The sequence below is a fragment of the Pelodiscus sinensis genome, chromosome 1, assembly GCF_049634645.1.
Source record: "Pelodiscus sinensis isolate JC-2024 chromosome 1, ASM4963464v1, whole genome shotgun sequence".
NCBI classification, from domain to species: domain Eukaryota; kingdom Metazoa; phylum Chordata; order Testudines; family Trionychidae; genus Pelodiscus; species Pelodiscus sinensis.
The window spans coordinates 327,844,422-327,864,885 of record NC_134711.1 but is presented as its reverse complement, the minus strand read 5'-3'; the positions used below and the strand labels follow the sequence as shown (position 1 = coordinate 327,864,885).

Sequence of the window (20,464 nt, the reverse complement as noted above, 5' to 3'; positions counted from 1 at the left end):
ATGTCAGCTGTCAATGACACCAAATTCAATTATACCGTGTTCCTTCTCACGGGGATACCTGGCCAGGAGCACGTCCATTTCTGGATCGCTATCCCCTTCTGCTTAATGTACACTATTTCGATCGTAGGAAATTCATTCATCGTATTCATGGTAAAAACAGACCCAAGCCTCTATGAGCCCATGTACATTTTGCTTTCTGTATTGGTCATCACAGACCTTGGCTTGTCGCTAGCCACCATGCCGACGATACTGGGCATATTCTTGTTTAACTCCCGGGAGATCAGCCTCGATGCCTGTTTTGCCCAGCTGTTCTTCATCCACACGTTTGCAAAAATTGAATCCTCAGTGCTCCTGTTGATGGCCTTTGACCGCTATGTTGCAATCTGTAACCCACTGAGATATACTTCCATCTTAACCCTGCCCAGGATAGCCAAGATGGGATTCGTTTTTTTGTTAAGAGGGGTAGCCATCATATTCCCTCTGCCCTTGCTCCTGAAATGGTTCCGATACTGTCGAACCAATGTCCTCTCCCATTCCTACTGCCTGCACCAGGAAGTCATGAAGTTGGCATCAATAGTGCCTACGGCTTGTTTATTACAGTCTCCACGGTGGGGTTGGACTCTCTGCTCATCCTCTTATCTTATGTGATGATCCTCAAAACAGTGCTAACGGTCACATCTCGCACAGAGAGCCTCCGGGCCCTGAACACCTGCGTCTCCCACATTTGTGCCGTCCTGCTCTTCTACATACCAGAGGTTGGCTTGCCTGTGGTCCACAGGTTTGGGAAGGGCTCTTCTCCTTTGCTTCAAATTGTCCTGGGTTATATCTACCTCCTGGTTCCACCTTTGTTTAATCCAATTGTGTACAGCATGAAATGCAAACACCTTCGTGTGAGGATAAAGAGGGTGTTGTTCAAGTGAAGGGTCAATTCACCATGCAGCTCCTGTGCTGGTGACACGTGAGTTGTAAAACATGGGACATAGGCACCTATTGCATCCTGGACCCATTCCTCTGAGATAAGACCCGCTGCCCATCTCCCCTTTGCCAAGAGAGTCTGGGAGCGGGATCTAAGTACTGTGAAAATGGGAGAGGGGTTGTCCCCACCCTCCGGTGAGTGACAGAAGCACACTGGGGAAGGAGACCACAGCGAGTAGAAGCATACACAAAATGACTGTGTTCGTGGAAGGACAGGGGATGTTGGCCCATCAAGAGCCATGTCCGTGGTTGCTCCAACCTCAGAAATCCTGCCTAGACTGTCAATAAATAGAAGTGTCCATGATACCTGCTCTGTCCCTGTCACATCTCTGATTAAACATCCATCAACCAATGAAAAAAGCGGCAGGGCTGTTCTGCAGTCACAGCCTTGGCCCTTCCTGAGCACTCTGGTTGCTGCGTGATCCATGGGGCTGCCCCAGTTGTGGCCAGGGGCTATTCCAGGGGCACAGACACCCACCCTTCCCCATGCCCTCAGCCCTGTTCTTGTGACTGGGTCGTGTGAGAGAAACGATGAGTGCCGGAGCTTCTGCCTGTCTCTGCACATCACATACCCACCGGGCCCACTCCCCACTGAGGCAGGGCACAGCTAGGTGTGTGAGGGAGGGTCTGACACACGGGAGTCCTGGCAAGAGACCCAAGCCCAGATTCCATCCCTGGCACATCTGTGCTGCCCCAGCTGCTTCCAAAGGGGGGTAGAAATGAGCCTCAGCCCCCTACAGAGGCATGGCCAGCTCCTGGGCCAGCCCAACCCACTCAATGCCAGGTGACCTCCAGTTAAAAGGCAAAAGTGGAACACATGCAAGATCCCTGTCCCCATATTCACTCTGCACCTGCTCCTCTTCCCTCCAAAGACCCAAGCCCCTACTCCTCCTCGTCCATGGAGGCCTCTCTCTCTGCCCTATCTCTTCTCTCAATTTCCACCCCCTGCTCCTCCTTTGTACCTGAAACTCCTCCTTGACGCCATAGCTGGGCTGGAGTAAGAGCTGCCCCGGAAGGCAGAGGCATGGTAAGGAGCCCTAGGAGGGGCAGGTGGCTGGGGAGCCCAAGAAAACCCCTCAGCTGCTGTCCAGGACACACATCCAGGGAACTGGCAGAGTCCGGGTCTCCCCTCAGCAGCCTGACTCCTGGATTGCACTCACCACAGCCCAGCTCTGGCCTGGCAAGGGAATGGAGCCTCAGGGGAAGTGGAGGCACAGGGGGCAGGGTCTCTGAGGAAGAGATGAGGCCCAGGGTGTGGCAGACCTAAGCCACTGTTAACCTCAGCAAGTAGTGGGGTGGGGGCTCCTGAAGAAGCTTTGATGGGGCTGGAGGGTGGCACAGTCTGTGTTTGGAGAGGACTGAATTCATAGACCCCCACAAAGGGGCTCTTGTTTTAACTACTCCAGGCTGAGAGTGAGTTATAGAAAGTTTCCTAGAGGGCAGGGCAGGGCAGGACACCTGCAGGGCTACCTCGAGTCCTGAGGGGGAAACCTGCTGCAGGGGCTTGGCCAGCGTGAGCTGTGCTCCTGGAAGCCGTTACCTCAGGGTGGAGGTATGCCCACACCCCAGGCTGCTCTAAACTCAGCTGAGGCAAGGGAGACCTGGCCATCAAATGAAGCCTCCATGTCTGGCTCCTGGTCATCTTCACGCTCTGCGGTGCAGCAGAGAAGGCATCTGCATCTGTCAGCGCTCAGAGGGTTCAGGGCTGGTCCTGAGGTCTGAGCATGGCTATGTGACTCAAAGCCTTGGGTTTGACTCCATCACTGTGTGTGACCATGGACAAACCACTGGCTGCCTCTGAGGACGGGCGGATAACAGCCCAGCCCCGCCTCATAGTGGTGGCAGGATGATAAACATCCATTCAAAGTGCTCGGCCGCTTTGAGACCCTAAAGTCAGGCCTATGCCAGGTTCCACAGAGCAGCACTTCTGACACTTTGTCTAAAAAGATTTCTTCCACTCTACTGTGCACGGATTAGGCCTCAGTCCGAGTCTTGTGTCCAGTTCAAGAAAGATATGGAGAAATTGGAGCAGATCCAGAGAAGAGCAACATGAATGATTAAAGGTCTAAAGAACATGGGCTATGAAGCCAGGCTGAACAAACTGGGCTTGTTTGGTTTAGAAAAGAGAAGACTGAGAGGGGACATGATAGTGGTTTTCAAGTATCTAAAAGGGTGTCAGCGAAGGGGGGGGGGATTTTTCTCCTTGGCCTCTGATGCTAGAACAAGAAGCAATGGGCTTAAACTGCAGCAAGGGAGATTTAGGTTGGACATTAGGAAAAAAATCTTAACTGCCAGGGTGGTTAAACACTGGAATAAATTGCCCAGGGAGGTTGTGGAATCTCCATCACTGGAGATATTTAAGAGCAGGTTAGATAGGCACCTATCAGGGATGATCTAGACAGTGCTTGGTCCTGCTAGGAGGCAGGGGACTGGACTCAATGACCTCTCGAGGTCCCTTCCATTTTTAGTGTTCTAGGATTCTATGATTCTTACCATAGACTCCCATGGCAGCTACCTTCTGGGGAGCCCCGTGTATCCAGCACCTTTGTGTCCATGGCAAATGTGGAAATGCTTGGGGGCATAGGTGACTGGTGCCTGCACTGGTTGGGGGTGTAGGGAGTGCCACTCAGGAACAGAGAACTGGGAGGGAAACAAGGGCAATCCCCTTTAGCAATTAGACTCTTGGCAGGAGTACGGGGTGCGGGGGGCGTGCTACATTTCCCGAGTGCTACCATGGGTCACCGAGGCTTGGGGGTGACTGGGACAGGTCGTGGATTTCTGAGAAGAATGTTGGGGAGTCAGAAGGACACCAGGAATATCTGCTCAGTGACCGGACAGGCGTTGACAAGCCATTGAGTCTGAAAGGGTCTAACTGGCAAACACTGGCATAACAGATCCTTATCTTAGATGGTCCGGCCGGGAGAAAGCAGTCTGAGGGGAAAGGTAAGTTTTATATCTTGGCCCAGGAACACAGTCCTGGGTGGTTTGCACATTTCATTGTAAACAGGGACCACAATCGCTCTTTTGCTTTTGCTCTGATTCTAAGTGCTCATTGGTTTGTATCCAGTAACAGGAGGTGTGCAAATATAAAATAGATATAAAAAACCCCAAGTACACGGGTAAGGTAAAAGCACAACTTCTCCACATGGCATTCAGGAGAAGCATGTCATCACAGAAAAAAAATTAATTGGCACTGAAGCAATATAGCAACTAAAAATATAATAATTCCCCCTATCTATGTATCAAACAAGCCATTACTGTACAGAGGAAAGATTATGTTAATCTAATCCCCACTGGGTTTGCTACTCAAACTGTAAAACCAACAAAAGCCACCTCCCATGCTGGAAGGCCAGAAAACCAGGTGGACTGGAAAACAGAATGTACAGGCGACAACACCGCTAAATACAGGAAAAGTACAGATTTTGGTTGTATTCGGAGACATGCCTCGATACGTTCAAAAATATCCAGTACATCTCAACACACACAAAAATCATTAAAACAAGTCAGACAAACCGTGCTGACAAGCCCAGATTCCATGAATAAAGCCTGCTGCAGGCCAGTTGTTTAACAACACCCCCAATCCGCTTATATTTGGCCTCCTGCTGTTTGCCATTGACTGTGATGAGGTTAAAGCTGGCGCACAGGAAGCCAAGCAGCTGAGGTTCCCTGATGGCCAAGTGGCCCCAAGGGAAGGTACAAACATGCTGCATAAAGGCAGTTGCCTCCCTGTCTGAACACTCACTGCCTGCTGCCCATGCAACCTCTCCGATGACTCCTTGTGCTTCAGGGTGAAGACCTCTGGTGCCAGCGGCTCCCTTCTAGCAGGAACTGGGTACGTTGGCAGGTTTCACTGTCTGTAACATGCCAAGTGCAGGGCGAAAGCTGCAGGCTGTTTGCATTGGCAGATGTTCTGTGCAGTGGCAGAGGACTTAGCTGGGCGTGACTCAGTGTTGGGATGACTCAGTGATGGGGCTAGAGGGCAGGCAGCACTAGGTAGCTTTGGAACACCACCCCTACATCTGTCCATGCTCCTTGGGGAGCTGTTCGAGGTCTCTTGTGCCCTCCTTCCTCCAGCACAGCAGTCCACCATCTCTGTGCTTCTAGAGCAGAGAGAATACATATGCACCAGCAGTAGACACAATTTTCTACACACTGGGTCCTACTGGCGCCCCCTCATCCTCCACACACTGTCTGGCATCTGAGGTGGCTGCCTCAGTTCGCCTCATGGTAGGGCCGGCCCCACAGAAAGCCTTTGAATGAGGTCCCTCACCAAAGGCTCTTAAATAAAGGAAGCTGTCATGGGATGAAAGGGAAGTTCCTGTCATGGATTGATAGCTGGTTAAAAGACAGGAAACAAAGGGTAGGAATAAATGGTCAGCTTTCAGAAAGGAGAGAGGTAACTAGTGGTGTCCTCCAAGGGTCTGTACTGGGACCTATCCTATTCAACATATTTATAAATGGTCTGGAAAAAAGGATAAACTGTGAGGTGGAAAAATGTGCAGATGATACCAAACTGCTCAAGATAGCTAAGAAAAAAAGCGGACTGTGCTTTTCCAAAAACACAATGGAAAAATAATCCCAACTCTACATAAAAAATGATGGGGACTAATTCAGCTATAATCACTCGAAAAAGAGAGAGATCTTGGCGTCATTGTGGATATTTCTCTGAGAACATCCACTCAGTGTGCAGCAATAGTCAAAAAATCAAAAAGAATATGAGGAATTATTTAAGAAAGGGATAGAGAATAAGACAGAGAATATCTTATTGCATCTGTATAAATAAATGGTACTCCCACATCTTGAATACTATGTACGGATGTGGTTGCCTCATCTCAAAAAAGGCATTGGAAAAGCTTCAGAAAAAGGTAACAAAAATGATTAGAGGTTTGGAAGGGGTGCCATATGAAGAAAGATTAAAAAGACTGGGACTTTTCAGCTTAGAAAAGAGAAGACTAAAGGGGAATATGATAGAGGTTTATAAAATCATGATGGGTACATAAGAACATAAGAACGGCCGTACTGGGTCAGACCAAAGGTCCATCTAGCCCAGTATCCTGTCTGCCGATAGTGGCCAGTACCAGGTGCCCCAGAGAGGTGGATTGAAGACAATGATCAAGTGATTTGTCTCCTGCCATCCCTCTCCAGCCTCTGACAAACAGAGGCCAAGGGCACCATTTTATCCCCTGGCTAATAGCCTTTTATGGACCTAACCTCCATGAAGTATTTACTTGTTCCCATAACATAAGAACTAGGGGTTACCAAATGAAATTAATGGGTAGATGGTTTAAAACAAACAAAGGGGTTTTTTTTCTTCATGAACCGCACGGTCAACCTGTGGAACTCCTTGCCAGAGGATGTTGTAAAGACCAGGACTTTAACAGGGTTCAAAAAAGAACTCGATCAATTCATGGAGGTTAGGTCCATCAATACTTGTTAGCCAGGATGGGTAGGAATGGTATCCCTCGCCTCTGTCAGAAGCTGGAAATGGACAACAGGAGAAGGATCACTTGATCCCTTGTTCTGTTCACTCTCTCTAGGATATCTGGCATTGGCCACTGTTGGAAGACAGAATAGTGGGGTAGATGGACCTTTGGTCTGACAGAGTATGTCCATTCTTTTGTTCTGATGTTCAGAGAATTCTGACATTCAAAGCGAGCTCAGAGTGTTAAAACCCCAATGCCCTGAATCAGGATTTCTCACCCAGTCCTATTTCTAGAGATGCCATGGGCTTCATCCTGCCAGGGGCTGAGACCCCGCAAAATATGAGTAACTACTTCCCAATTCGCCTCAGATGTGTTTGCTCCTGGAAGTTTAATTACCCCATACATTTTCAAAGGTTTTATTTTTTGGCGTGATTGTGAAGGCAGGAGGAACTCAGAGCTGCGTTGCTCTGTGATAACAGTCTCCACAGGGCGTATTTCTGTTTCCTGTCTTGCTGAGGGCCCCAGCTCTTCTGCCTCAGCTACCTTTCATTGTTGAAGGGTTACCAGTATCTCTCCCCCTCTCTACTCTTTGGCTGTGTCTAGACTGCATCCCTTTTCCGTAAAAGGGATGCAAATTAGACACATCGCAATTGCAAATGAAGCAGGGATGTAAATCCCCCTCCCACCCCGCTTCATTTGCATAAACATGGCTGCCGCTTTTTTCCGGCTCGGAGCTTTAAAATGAGGGATAAGGGATCTTTCGGAAAAGTCTTTATTTTCCGAAAGATCCCTGTCTAGACTGGCGCTTTTTTCCGGCAAAGCTCCGGCAAAGCACCGCTTCATTTGCAATTGCGATGTGTCTAATTTGCATCCCTTTTACGGAAAAGGGATGCAGTCTAGACACAGCCTTTGAGTGCCAGATGTCAGGTCTCCTACTTTGACTTCTCATGGGCTAGATTCCCATAACATTCCCATCCTATGACTAGGCTCTGGGCACCGCACACTGGGGGTCAACTGTACCTGTCCAGCAAGGTTTGGGTGAATACAGCCCCTGTGGTTGTTCCCTTTGGGAGGCTGTCAGTATTGGTGAGACGAGTGACCAGCAGCCTTCTTCAGCCAAAACTCTGTTTAATCTGACCAGCAGGAAGAAAGTGTAACATGGGGGAATAAGAGGGTTTTCAAACTCCAGCCTGTCCATTTCCCTGAAAGTCCTCCCAGTCTGACAAGGGACTCAGGCAGCCCAAGGTGCTTCTGACTTCCCCAGCCGTGTCCGTGCCTGTCAGCATGTAGACTTTCTCATCTCTTCCCAGCTTGTAGCTATAATGTGGTCCCTCCGCTTCCCTGAGGTCCTGACTAAGCGGTGGCTTTCCTTGAGCTGCTGCTTCCCTTCCGGCTTGTTTTCCAGCAGCCCGCTATGAAACGAAGAAGAGCCAGACTGGTTTCACCCACTACAGCCATAACAGCAACATCCCAACAGTTAACACATCTCAGCTCTACGGCAAACATCCCACCAACTGGGTTCAACAGTCACGTTCATTAAGACACCCATGTCTGTCACAGTGCAGCTCCTAGGTGTTATGAACTTTATGTGTAAGAGGTGAGGGAGGGAGAGAGGGAGCAATAGGCTACTGTCAGGTGGGAAATGAGGTTCCAAACCTTCATCCTTCCTGTTTAACATGTGCTGGGGTTACACAAGAAGGGGGGAGGGGAGAGCGCAATAGACTACTTTTCTGTGGGAAATGAATTTCTATTTTTATGAATGCTCATTTATTTGACTTTGAAATTCACTTCCTGCAAAACCTCATCGTGCCTGAATAACCACTGCTGTTGTCATAGAATCATAGAACATGGAAGGGAACTCTAGAGGTCATCAAGTCCACTCCCCTACCCTCACCGCAGGACTAAGCACCATCTAGATCATCTCTGATAGATGTCTATCTACCCTGCTCTCAAATATCTCCAGTGATGGAGATTCCACAACCTCCCTAGGCAATTTATTCCAGTGTTTAAGAATCCTGACAGTTAGAAAGTTTTTGTAATGTCCAACTTCATCCTCCCTTGCTGCATTTTAAGCCCATTACTTCTTGTTTTATCATCAGAGACCAAGGAGAATAACTTTTTTTCCTTCCTCCTTATGACACCCTTTTAGATACTTGAAAACTGCTGTCATGTCCCCTCTCTATCTTCTCTTTTCTAAACTAAACCCAATTCTTTCAGTCTTCCCTCCTAGCTCATGTTTTCTAATCATTTTTGTTGCTCTTCTGGGGACCTTCTCCAATTTCTCCACATCTTTCTCGAAATGTGGTGCCCAGAAATGGACACAATGCTCCAACTGAGGCCTAATCAGTGCAAAGTAGGACAGGAGAATGACTTCTCATGTCTTGCTCAGAACTCTCCTGTTAATGCATCCCAGAATCATGTTTGCTTTTTTTGCTACGGTTTCACCCTGGTGACTCATATTTAGCTTGTGGTCCACTATGAACCCTCAGTCCCTTTCAGCAGTACTCCTTTCTCGACAGTCACTTCCCACTCTGTACATGTAAAACTGATTGTTCCTTCCTAAGTGGAGTATTTTGCATTTGTCCTTATTAAACTTCATCCTATTTACCTCAGACCATTTTTCCAATTTGTCCAGATCATTTTGAATTATGACCCTATTCTCCAAAGCACTTGCATCCCCTCCTAGCTTGGTATCATCTGCAAACTTAATAAGTGTACTCTCTATGCCAATATCTAAATTGTTGATGAAGATATTGAACAGAAACGGTCCCAAAACAGACCCCTGTGAAACCCCACTTGTTATGCCCTTCTAACATGACTTTGAAACATGAATAACTACTCTCTGAGAACAGTTACCTGGCCAGTTATGTACCCACCTTATTGTAGCCCCATCTAAGTTGTATTTCCCTGGTTTATTGATGGGAAGGTCATGAGAGACCACATAGAATCATTCAGAAGTGGAGGGCCAGAAAAGTTGTCTGAGAAAAGGTTACAATTGGAAAATCACATAGTGCTCATCTAGGCTATGGAACTCCAATCCACAAGATATCAATGGGGCATAGAGCTGAGCAGGTTTCAAAAACAGACTGGTGGTTTGCATGGGTGACCAGAAAATCCAATTATAGTAGTGAGGATGATTCTAAAAAAAAGTTTTAGAAATTCTCTAAACCTTCCTGAATTACACCACGAATTATGACCAAAAATGGGTCTCGGGAAGAAACTTTCCCTGGGAGTAGGTTATAATACAGCTGCCTGTTGCAGGGCTCATTCCACCTTCTTCTGAAGAATCTGGAATTGGTCTGGAAACTGGGTTAGATGGACAAGAAGTCTGGTCCAGTCTGGCACTGCCTAATTTCCTATTGGTGGTATAAATACAGGACTATGTTTTTGCCTATCTTCCCTAAGTTCTTGGGAGTCTCTGAACTTGTACTGAGAGCAGAAAGATGTCACGCAATATATCATTTACTCCCCTGTTCTTTTTCCTTTCAGGAAGGAACACTCAAATCTTCTTGGATCTTTCCAGTACATTATGTCAGCTGCCAATGACACCAAATTCAACTCTGCAGTGTTCTTTTTTACCGGGATACCTGGGCCTGAATATTTCCATCTCTGGATCTCTATCCTCTTCTGCTTAATATATGTTATTTCTATAGTAGGAAATTCAGTCATTCTGTTTGTTATAAAAACAGACCCAAGCCTCCACGAGCCCATGTACATTTTCCTTTCCATGTTGTCTCTCACAGACCTTGGCTTATCGATAGCCACAATACCGACAACTCTGGGTAGATATTTGTTTAACTCTAGGGAGATCAGCCTCAATGCCTGTTTTGCCCAGCTGTTCTTTATCCACTCGCTTTCATACATTGAATCCTCCGTGCTCTTGCTGATGGCCTTTGACCGCTTTGTTGCAATCTGCTACCCACTGAGATACGCTTCCATCTTAACTCTGCCAAGAATAGTCAAGATGGGACTAGTGTTTGTGCTAAGATCTGTGTCCCTAATATTGCCCCTCCCCTTTCTCCTGAAACGATTCCAATACTGTCGAGCTAATGTCCTCTCCCATTCCTACTGCTTGCACCAGGAGGTCATGAAGATGGCATGCTCAGACATCACAGTGAACAGTATCTATGGCTTGTCTATTAAACTCTTAACAGTGGGGTTGGACTCCGTGTTCATCTTCCTCTCCTATGTGATGATCTTCAAAACTGTGCTGAGCATCGCGTCCCGTTCAGAGAGCCTCCGGGCCCTGAACACCTGCATCTCCCACCTCTGCGCCGTCCTGCTCTTCTACGTACCCGAGATTGGCTTGTCTGTGATCCACAGATTCGGGAACAGCTCTTCTCTCTTGCTTCAGGTTCTCCTGGGCTACGTCTACCTGCTGGTCCCATCCCTGATGAATGTGAAAAGCAAACACCTCCGAGAGAGGATACTCAGGGTGTTAGGCAAGTGAAGCGTCTGTTTATCACTTGGTTACAGCACTGATGACACAGGCCCTGAAAAACACAGGCCCCGGTTACATATTCTATCCTGACCTTATGTCTGAGATGAAAGTGTTGGTGATTCCCACTCTGGTACTGACTGTGTCTAGGACCTGGACCTATATGTTGTGAAAAAGGAGCAAACAGATCAGAAGAGGCTCTCAGAGACCCAGGGAAACTAGACTGGGTCCCCAAAACTCCTCAGTGTCACAAAAGAATGTGAATTGGGCCAGATGTGATCCTGTGTCTCCTGAGCACATCTGTTGAACTTTGTAGCGGTACATGAGACAGATGCACATAGACATTTGATGCTTGCCTGCTACTTTAAAACCATTTTCTGTAAGCTCTGTTCAAAAGCACACGAAGGCAAGAGACCAAGGGATCCATTTGGACCAATTCGATGATAAGCTTTTAGCATAAATGACATGCTGAAAGAATGGAACAATTAAGAACATAAAAACATAGGATCAGACCATTGTCCCATCTAGTTCAATGTGCTGTCTTGCAAAGGTGGTCAATACCACATGTCCCAGGAAGAATGAATAGAACAGGAAATTATCAAATGATCCATCCCCTGCCATCCTTTCCCGGTCCTGAGCAAAGAGAAGCTAGAGGTACTACACTTGACTATCCTGGCTAATAGTTTTTGATGGATCTATAATCAATAAATGTATCTAGTTCTTTTTGGAAGCATGTTACAGTCCTGGCCTTCACAAGATCCTCTGGCAAGGAGTTCTACAAGTTGTTGTTTTAACCCTGCTCCCTATTAATTTTATTTGATGACTCCTAGTGATTGTATTACGAGGAAGAGTAAATAACACTTCTATATTTACTCTCATCCACACCAGTCATGATTATACTGTGAGATTCCACACAAGTCAGGAAACAATTTCTTTAGAAGAAAAAGAGACAACAAATCCCAATTTTACTGTGACAATCCCAATTCTTCTGGGGCTAATGTATTTTCTTGTTGAGTTCATATAAGCTTTCAGAATAGCAACCTTTCCAAGTTACATACAAATATATGAGACCAGCCATACTGGATCGGAGCCAAAGTCTGTCTTGACATTGGCCAACACCAGGTGCTCTAGAGGGAATGAACCAAAGAGTCAATTGTCAATTGTGAAGAGCTCTGTCCTGTTGACCACTCCCAGCTTTTGGCAAACAGAGGTTAGGGAGAACAGCAAACAGAGGCTAGGCACACTAAGTTGTATACAAGATAAGGACCTATTAATAACAGTGATTCATAGAATCATAGAATTTATGGCCAGAAGGGACAATCAGATCATCTGGTCTGACTGCCTGCAGAATTTCATCCAGTTACTTCTGCATTAAGTCCAATAACTTGTGTCTGAGTAGCATATAACTTGAGTTCATCTGAAGTGTATCTTCCAGGAAGACTTCCAGTCTTGGTTTGGAGATATTGGGAGTATCCGCCGCCTCCCCCTATGGAATTCCACTGATTAAGCACTCTCACGGTTAAAAAGCAGTGCTTCATTTCCAAATGCAATTTGTCTGGCTTCTGTTTCTAGACACAGGTCCCTTTTATAGATTAAAGATTCCGTTAAGAGCTGGAGTTTCATCATTTTGAAAGTGCTTGTACACTGTCATGAGGTCAGTTCTCAATCTTCCCAACTTTCATGCACTACGCACCTGTTTATACAGCCAAAGATACACTGGAAATGACAGAGGAGGAGAAAGACCTGGGTATATTAGTCAGACCCAGGATGACTGTGAGAACATAAGAATGTAAGGAAAGCCATATTATGTCAGATCAAAGGTCCATCTAGCCCAATATACTGTCTTCTGGCAGTGGCCAGGGCCAGGTGCCCCAGAAGGAGTCAACCAGACCAAGTAATCATTCCCTGTCACTCATCCCCCGTTTCAGACAAATAGAGGCTAGGGACACCATTTCTGCACATCCTGGCTAATACCCATTGATAGACCTATTTTCCATAGATTTATTTAATTCTTTTAGAAACCCTGTAAAAGTCCTGGCCATCGAAAACATCGTCTGGCAAGGAGTTCCACAGTTTGACTGTGCATTGTGTGAAGAAAAACTTCCTTTTTTTTAAACCTTCTACCTACGAATTTCATTTGGTGACCCCTAGTTTTTGTGTTATAAGAAGGAGCAAATCGCATTCCCCTATCTACTTTATCTACACCATACATGACTTTATAATCCACAATCATATTCCACCTTAACCATTTATTTTCCAAGCTGAAAAAAACCCCAGTCTTATTAATCTCTCCTCCTATGGCAGCCATTCCATATTCCTAATTATTTTTCTTGTGATGTGTACACAGTATTCAAGATGTGGGCATACCGTGGATTTATACAGAGGCAATATGATATTCTTTGTCTTATTATCTATATGTTGTTAATGATTCTCAGTATTCTGTTCGCTTCTTTGACTGTTGCTGCACATTGAGTGGATGTTCTCAGCAAACTATCCAGAATGACTCCAACATCTCTTTCTTGAGTGATAACAGCTAACTTAGACCCCCCCATCATTTTCTATGTGTAGTTTTCAATGCGTATTACTTTGTATTTCTAAGCATTAACATTCATATGCCATTTTGTTACCCATTCACACAGTTTTGAGAGATCCTTTTGTAGTTCTTCACTGACTGCATGAGACTTAACTATCTTGTGTGGTTTTGCATTATCTGCATTTTTTTCCATCTCACTGTTTAGCTCCTTTTCTAGATCTTTTAACATTATGTGGAGGATGGACCCAATAACCTCCTGAGGTCTTTTCCAAACCTATGATTCCATGATTCTATGCGGAACCACATTGGTCACACAACAGACCACTGGAGGACACCTCTAGTTTCCTCTCTCCATTCTGAAATCTGGCCATTTATTCCTACTGTTTGTTTCCTATCTATTAACCAGTTATCAATACATGAAAGAACCTACCCTCTGATCCCATGTCAGCTTATTTTTCTTAAGAGCTTTTAATGAAGTATCTGGTCAAACAATTTCTGGAAATCCAAGAACACTATATCCATTGGATCCCCCTTGTTCACATGCTTATTAACCGCCTGAAAGAATTCTAATACATTGGTGAGGCATGATTTCCCTTTACAAAAACCATGCTGATTTTCCCCAACAATTTATGCTCATCCGCATGTCCAACAATATTTTTAATATAGTTTCAATCAGTTTTCCTGGTATTGAGGTCAGGATTATTGGCCTATAATTACCAGGATCACCCTAGGTGCACCTTTTTTTAAAAAATGATATCACATTTGATGTCTTCCAGACATTGAGTAGAAAAGTACTAGTTCTAGAATTTCACATTTCAGTTCCTTCAGAACTCTTGGTGAATTCTGTCTGGTCCTGGTGACCTATTTTTTTTTTAATTGATCAAGACACCATCCTTGCCCATGTTAGCTAATAACCTTTGGTGGACCTGGCCTACATGACTATATCTAAGGTTTTTGCCCATGTTATGGTCTTGAATTTCAAATTACCCTCTGGAAAGGAGTTCCACAGGTTGATTGTGTGTTGTGTGAAAAATACTTCCGCTTCCTTTCAAACTGCTGCCTATTAAATTCATTTTGTGACATTAGTTGTTGTGTTATGAGAAGGAGTAGATAACACTTCCTTATCTACTTTCTCCACAGCACCCAGGATTTTATAGACCTATATCATACCTCCCACTAGTTGTCTTTTTTCCAAGCTGAAAACTCCAAGTCTTATTAATAGCTCCTTCTATGGTAGCTGTTCCATAACCTTAATCAGTATCATTGCCCTTTTCTGAACCTTTTCCAGTTTCAGTAAATCTTTGTTGAGATGAGCCATGATGGTCAGGGATACGGCCCATGCTCTGGGGGTAACTAAACCTTGCCTGCCAGAAGACTGGAGGTGGTGAGGAAAGATGGATGTTTTGACAAATGCCCTGTTCTGCTCATGCCCTCTCTGAAGCCCTTGACATTGGCCACTGTCAGGAGAGAGGACACTGGGTTAGATGGACCTTTGGCCTGAATCCACAGAGCCATTCTTATGTTCTTCAGTGGTTCCTCTTGTTGATGGGATGCTGCAGAGCACCTTTTCCAAGAGATCTCCCTGTTACGCAGCTGCTGTAGCCTCCCTGGAGCGACTGTACATCCCATTTTGGGTGGGACAGTCCCTTTTGTAAGCCCCCTCCTGTCATTTTTTAAATAGAGGAGACATTTCTCTCATTCACAACAGCGATCCTTTGGCAGTAGCAAAGGGCACAAATGTCCACTTGTCAAAAACGTGGAGATGTGGGAATCAAAGAACTGTTTGGGGGAGGCAAATCGGGAGGCCCCTCCCCTGCAGGGGGAGAGGCAGAGCTGCGGGAGCAGTAGCATTCCGACCAGAGGGGTGACAGCCTCCTGGGACTTAAGGGGGACCCTGCAAGGTTGAATGATGGGTGACAGACTAGCAAGGGGACGGGTGTGGGGATTGGCTGAGCAGCTAGGGGTCGCCAGAGTTCTCGTTGGCCATTCTCGTCATCCTAAGGGGGTGGGATGCTGATGGGGGTGTGGCCGTTAAGCACAGCAGATAGAGGCTCATGTTTTGAGCTAGAGCTGGGCTGGAAAAGAATATCCCCCTCCCTCCAGAACAATTCTGATCCCAACAAAAATGTTTCCTTTTCTGCCATTTGTGGGATGAGTTTTCATATAACACAAATGTTTTTTCTCACAGCTCAATTGCCATTATTCTGCCCCACAGTAGCTGCCTGGAGCACAAGGGAAATCGGAGGCTTCTCATCTCCTTTCCCCTCATACTATACATTAAGATTGCCCTGACAGAGTCTATGGCCGACTCCAAAGCTTTAAAAAAAATGCCTATCTCCTAGAACTGGAAGGGACCTTGAAACATCATCAAATCCACTCCCCTGCCTTCCTAGCAGAAGCAAATACCATTGCTAACAGACTTTGCCCCAGATCCCTAAATGGCCTCATAAAGGATTGAGCTCACAACCCTGGATTTAGCAGGCTAATGCTCAAACCACTGAGCTTTCCCTCCCCTCTAAAGCCAGGCTGTTGTGCCTACCAGTGACTCTAACCGGCCTCCTCATCTCTGTGCATCTTCCCCTTTCAACAATGACCTCATCAGCAGATCCTGCAGGCAGAGACTGCTGTGACGGGCCCTGGTAGAACATCTCTGATGGGCCTGTGTGAGCCGGGAGCTGGAGAGGGTCCTGGAACAGTAGAGGCAGCCCAGAGATTGTGAGTGTCTGGCCCGAACTACCAGTAGATCATTAAGATTGATGCATAATTTTGGGGATCTCTGGAGCCTGGGGCTCTGTTTTCTCATGCAGAAGTGAAAGGACCTCCCCTCCCATAACGATCAAAGGGAAGTTTCCATGTAGGAAGCCTTGTGGAATTTCCCTTTCCTGGCCTGCACCCTGCATTTGTAATGCAGGAAAGGGGGCTACCAAGGAGAAATCTGGATTGATATTGTTGTTCTATTTTATCTTATTTCACAAAATCACATATGTGACAGCATCATTGTTATCACTTGGTAGCCATGTGACTAATCAGAATTATACAAACCGTGATGACAAGCCAGTTGTGTAGAATCACCCCCCATCCCCTGTCATTTGGCCTCCTGCCATTTGTCATTGGCCTCGATGGGGTTAAAGCTGGTGCACACGAAGCCAAGCAGCTGAGGTTCCCTGATGGCCAAGTGGCCCCAAGGGAAGGTACAAACATGCTGCATAAAGGCAGTTGCCTCCCTATCTGAACACACACTGCCTGCTGCCTGCGTAATGTCTCACCAGTGACTCCTTGTCCTTTACGGTGAAATCCTCTGGTGCCAGCGGCTCCCTTCTAGCAGGAACTGGGTACGTTGGCAGGTGTCACTGTCTGTAACATGCCAAGTGCAGGGCGAAGGCTGCAGGCTGTTTGCATTGGCAGCTGTTCTGTGCAGCGGCAGAGGACTCAGCTGAGCTGTCGGGGTGACTCAGTGATGATGCTGGGGGGCAGGCAGCGCTAGGTAGCTTGGGAACCCTCCCCTACATCTGCCCATGCTTCATGGTGGGCTGCTCAAGCAACTCAGACATCTGACATTGAAAGCGAGCTCAGAGTGTTAACGCCCCAATGCCCCGAGTCAGGATTTCTTAAAGGTTCCCATTTCTAGAGGTGCCCTGGGCTCTGGACCTGATCCTGCCAGGTGCTGAGTGAGAGAAGGCCCTACAGTATATTAATGACCACCTGACAAATCGCATCAGCTTTATTAGTAGCTGGAAATTCAACCAGCAAATACATTTTCAAAAGCTTTATTCTCTGTCTCAACAGCGAAGGCAGCACCTCAGAGCTGTTTTGCCCTATTGTAACAGGTCTGATAGGGAATGTTTCTGTTCTCTGAGGGCTCCAGAACTTCTGCCTGGTAGATACTCCTCAGAGCTACATGGCTATCAGCATCTCTGCCAGTTGTCAGGCCTCATCCTGGGCCCTCTCATGAGGTAGAAACATAAAATCCTCCCACCCTCAGAGTAGGCTTTGGGTTCAGGTGAGCACAGACCCTGCGTTGCTTCTCTTTGGAGCCTAATACTAGTGGTAAGACCAATGACCATCCAGCTTTCTTGAACCAAAATACTGTTTAATCTGAACTTCAGAAAGAAAGTGTAACATGGGAGAACAGGAGGGTTTTCAAACCACAGTCTGTACATCTCTGGTCCCAGCCCCTCCCACTCTGAGGGTACGTCTAGACTACAGGCTTTTGTTGACAGAGGCTTTGTCGACAGATACTGTCGATAAAGCTTCTGTCGACAAAGAGCGTCTAGACTACATTCAGTTCTGTTGACAAAGCAAGCCGCTTTGTTGACATGAGAGTGTAGATGCAAAGAACAGTGTAGATGCAATAACGCCTTCTCTTGACAGAGCTCTGTTGACAAAAGACGTTATTCCTAGTAGAATTAGGTTTACTGCCGTCGACAAAACTGCCGAGTTCTGTCGACATTATGTTGACACAACTCGGCTGTAGTCTAGACGCAGGTATAGTTTTGTCGACAAAAGTCCACGTTTATCAACAAAAACCTGAAGTCTAGACACACCCTGAGGGTATGTCTATACTGCAGTCCCTCTGCAATGCCTGTCCAAGACTTTTCAGACAGTCCTGAGAGAAGAGAATTGGTGGGCTGTGTTTTAGCAAAGACTACAGCTAATGCACATGAAAGGGGAGTATAACAGCGGCTGCATGTAATTTAGATTCATCATCTCTTACATGAGTATGGTTGAAATAACTTACATGCTCCGATAGCTAATTGTGCAAATCTATTGCTTGCCGTAATCCCCCATGTGTGAAGCCAGTCCTTCCCTGCCCAGCTGAAATAACTCTGGTGCCTTGTAACTCAGCAGATATCTACAGACACTTGTATGGTGAGAGGATGCAGATTCTGTGAATGAGGATGAATGAGTACTCTGAATTCAGTCAATACTGACCAGCAAAGCCCTTCAGCTGCTCTTGGAGGGACTCTTGGGAGTCAGAGTCTATCACCAGGAGCATTCGGTAAGGAAAAGTTAATAGATCCATATAAGTCAATCTGAAGTGATGCTGTTGGTGACAATGTTATTTAATTCAGAACACAGACTTGAGAGTTTATCCCCAGTGCTGCAAAGAGGTAGTGGCATGATTTTCTCTCTCACAAGAAGGGAAAATTTTTTAAAATGCATATAATTAGGATATGAAACAAAGTTTATAAATAACTTATCCGTACATAAGTTTGTTTTCACTATGCAAGTGCCATTGTGTACACGCATGTCATGATGCAATGGGCCACCCTCAGAAGGGGAGGGTCAGAAAGAGAGTCACAAATGTAAAGTCACGTAGCGACGAAATAATCTGTGGAACTCCCGGCCACAAGGTATCAATGGAGTCGAGAGCTGAGCAGGATTCCGAGAGGGATTTTTAGAAAAAGTCTTGAAAGGGCTCTAAAACGTCCTGATTTATACCCCAAAATATGTCCAACTAGTGGGTGTCCAAGGGAAATGTTCCCTGGGAGCAGGTTGTCTCAAAGTTGCCTGTTGCAGAACTTCTTCCACCTTCCTCTGCATTATGTGGAACTGGCTACTGGCTACTGGGCTAGATGGACTGCAGGTCTGATCCAGTCTGGCAGTGCCTGTTTTCCTATCTGTGGCGGAAAACCAAGGCCATGTTTTTTCTGATTTTCCTTCAACTCCTGGGAGTCTCAAGATTTGCACTGAGAATGGAGAAATGTCTCATTAAATATATGTGGATTCTTGTTCTTTTTCCTTTCAGGAAGGAAAGCTGGAAACTCCTCATACCTCTCCAGTACATGATGTCAGCTTCCAATGACACCAAACACCATTCTGCAGTTTTCTTCCTCACTGGGATACCAGGGCAGGAAAACGTGCATCTCTGGATCTCTATCCCCTTCTGCTTCATGTATCTGATTTCAATAGTAGGCAATTCAGTCATTCTGTTCATTATAAAAACAGACTCGAGCCTCCATGAGCCCATGTACATTTTCCTTTCCATGTTGGCCCTCACAGACCTTGGCTTATCAATAACCACCATGCCGACGATACTGGGCATATATTTGTTTAATTCTAAGGAGATCAGCCTCAATGCCTGTTTTGCCCAGCTGTTCTTCATCCACACACTTTCATTAATTGAATCTTCCATGCTGCTGCTGATGGCTTTTGATCGCTTTGTTGCCATCTGCATCCCACTGAGATACGCTTCTATCTTAACCCTGCCGAGAGTAGCCAGGATGGGGCTGGTGTTAGCGCTGAGATCGGTGGTCCTAGTATTCCCAGTCCCCTTTCTCCTGACACGATTCCAATACTGTCGAGACAATGTTCTCTCCTATTCCTACTGCCTACACCAGGACGTCATGAAATTTGCTTGTTCGGACATCACCGTCAACAGCATCTATGGCTTGTCGGTTAAACTATTAACAGTGGGGTTGGATGCTCTGCTCATTTTCCTCTCTTATGTGATGATTCTCAAAACGGTGCTGAGCATCGCGTCTGGCAGGGAGAGCCTCCGGGCCCTGAACACCTGCGTCTCCCACCTCTGCGCTGTCCTGATCTTCTATACCCCAGAGATTGGTTTGTCTGTGATACACAGATTCGGGAGTAGCTCTTCCCACTTGCTTCAGATTCTCCTTGGATATGTCTACCTACTCGTCCCACCCCTGATGAACCCGATCGTGTACAGCGTGAAAAGCAAACACCTGCGTGCGAGGGTTATCAGGGTGTTCGTTAAATGAAGGTCAGTTCATCGCCTGGCTCCATCACTGGTGACATGGGAGATGAAAATTGCTGGGCATGGCTACCTAATATATCCTGAAAACTTATCTCTGAGATGACATGAGCTACTCACAACCACTCTGTAGGGAGAGCTTCTGACAGAGTCTAATGCCTAGAGCCATGGGAAGGAGCTGTCTCCACCCACTGGTGAGACAGAGTGGGCCACTGGCGGATGGAGAGCAAGGCAGGCAGCAGAATTTACTAAGTGACTGTGATCGTGCAGACCCAGGGGACTGGTGGGATATTGGCTGCACCGATCTCAGAATTCCTGACTGTTCAATGAATAAAGAGAAGGGATGTGAATATTTTTCTCCCGTGACATGCGGACTG

At 46.3% G+C, this 20,464-nt stretch overlaps 3 protein-coding genes across 3 annotated transcripts; all 3 read left to right on the top strand.

Moving 5' to 3' along the window:
• On the top strand, positions 1 to 920 carry LOC102444878 (olfactory receptor 51G2-like). The gene is given in 2 exon segments (XM_006113141.3): positions 1 to 568; positions 571 to 920. Coding segments are annotated over 2 exon segments (918 nt in total).
• Positions 921 to 9,927: 9,007 nt separating this feature from the next.
• LOC102444647 (olfactory receptor 51G2-like) lies at positions 9,928 to 10,848 on the top strand. The gene has a single exon (XM_006113140.2). The coding sequence runs from the start codon at positions 9,928 to 9,930 to the stop codon at positions 10,846 to 10,848; it is 921 nt and encodes a 306-aa protein (XP_006113202.2).
• Positions 10,849 to 19,125: 8,277 nt separating this feature from the next.
• On the top strand, positions 19,126 to 20,094 carry LOC102444415 (olfactory receptor 51G2-like). Its single transcript, XM_006113139.4, has one exon. The coding sequence runs from the start codon at positions 19,156 to 19,158 to the stop codon at positions 20,092 to 20,094; it is 939 nt and encodes a 312-aa protein (XP_006113201.4). The 5' UTR covers positions 19,126 to 19,155.
• The last annotated feature ends 370 nt before the right edge of the window (positions 20,095 to 20,464 follow it).

What these genes read in the sequence shown, in the direction of transcription:
- LOC102444647 (XM_006113140.2), top strand. Translation starts at nt 9,928, where the DNA reads ATGTCAGCTGCCAATGACACCAAATTCAACTCTGCAGTGTTCTTTTTT.
- LOC102444415 (XM_006113139.4), top strand. Translation starts at nt 19,156, where the DNA reads ATGATGTCAGCTTCCAATGACACCAAACACCATTCTGCAGTTTTCTTC.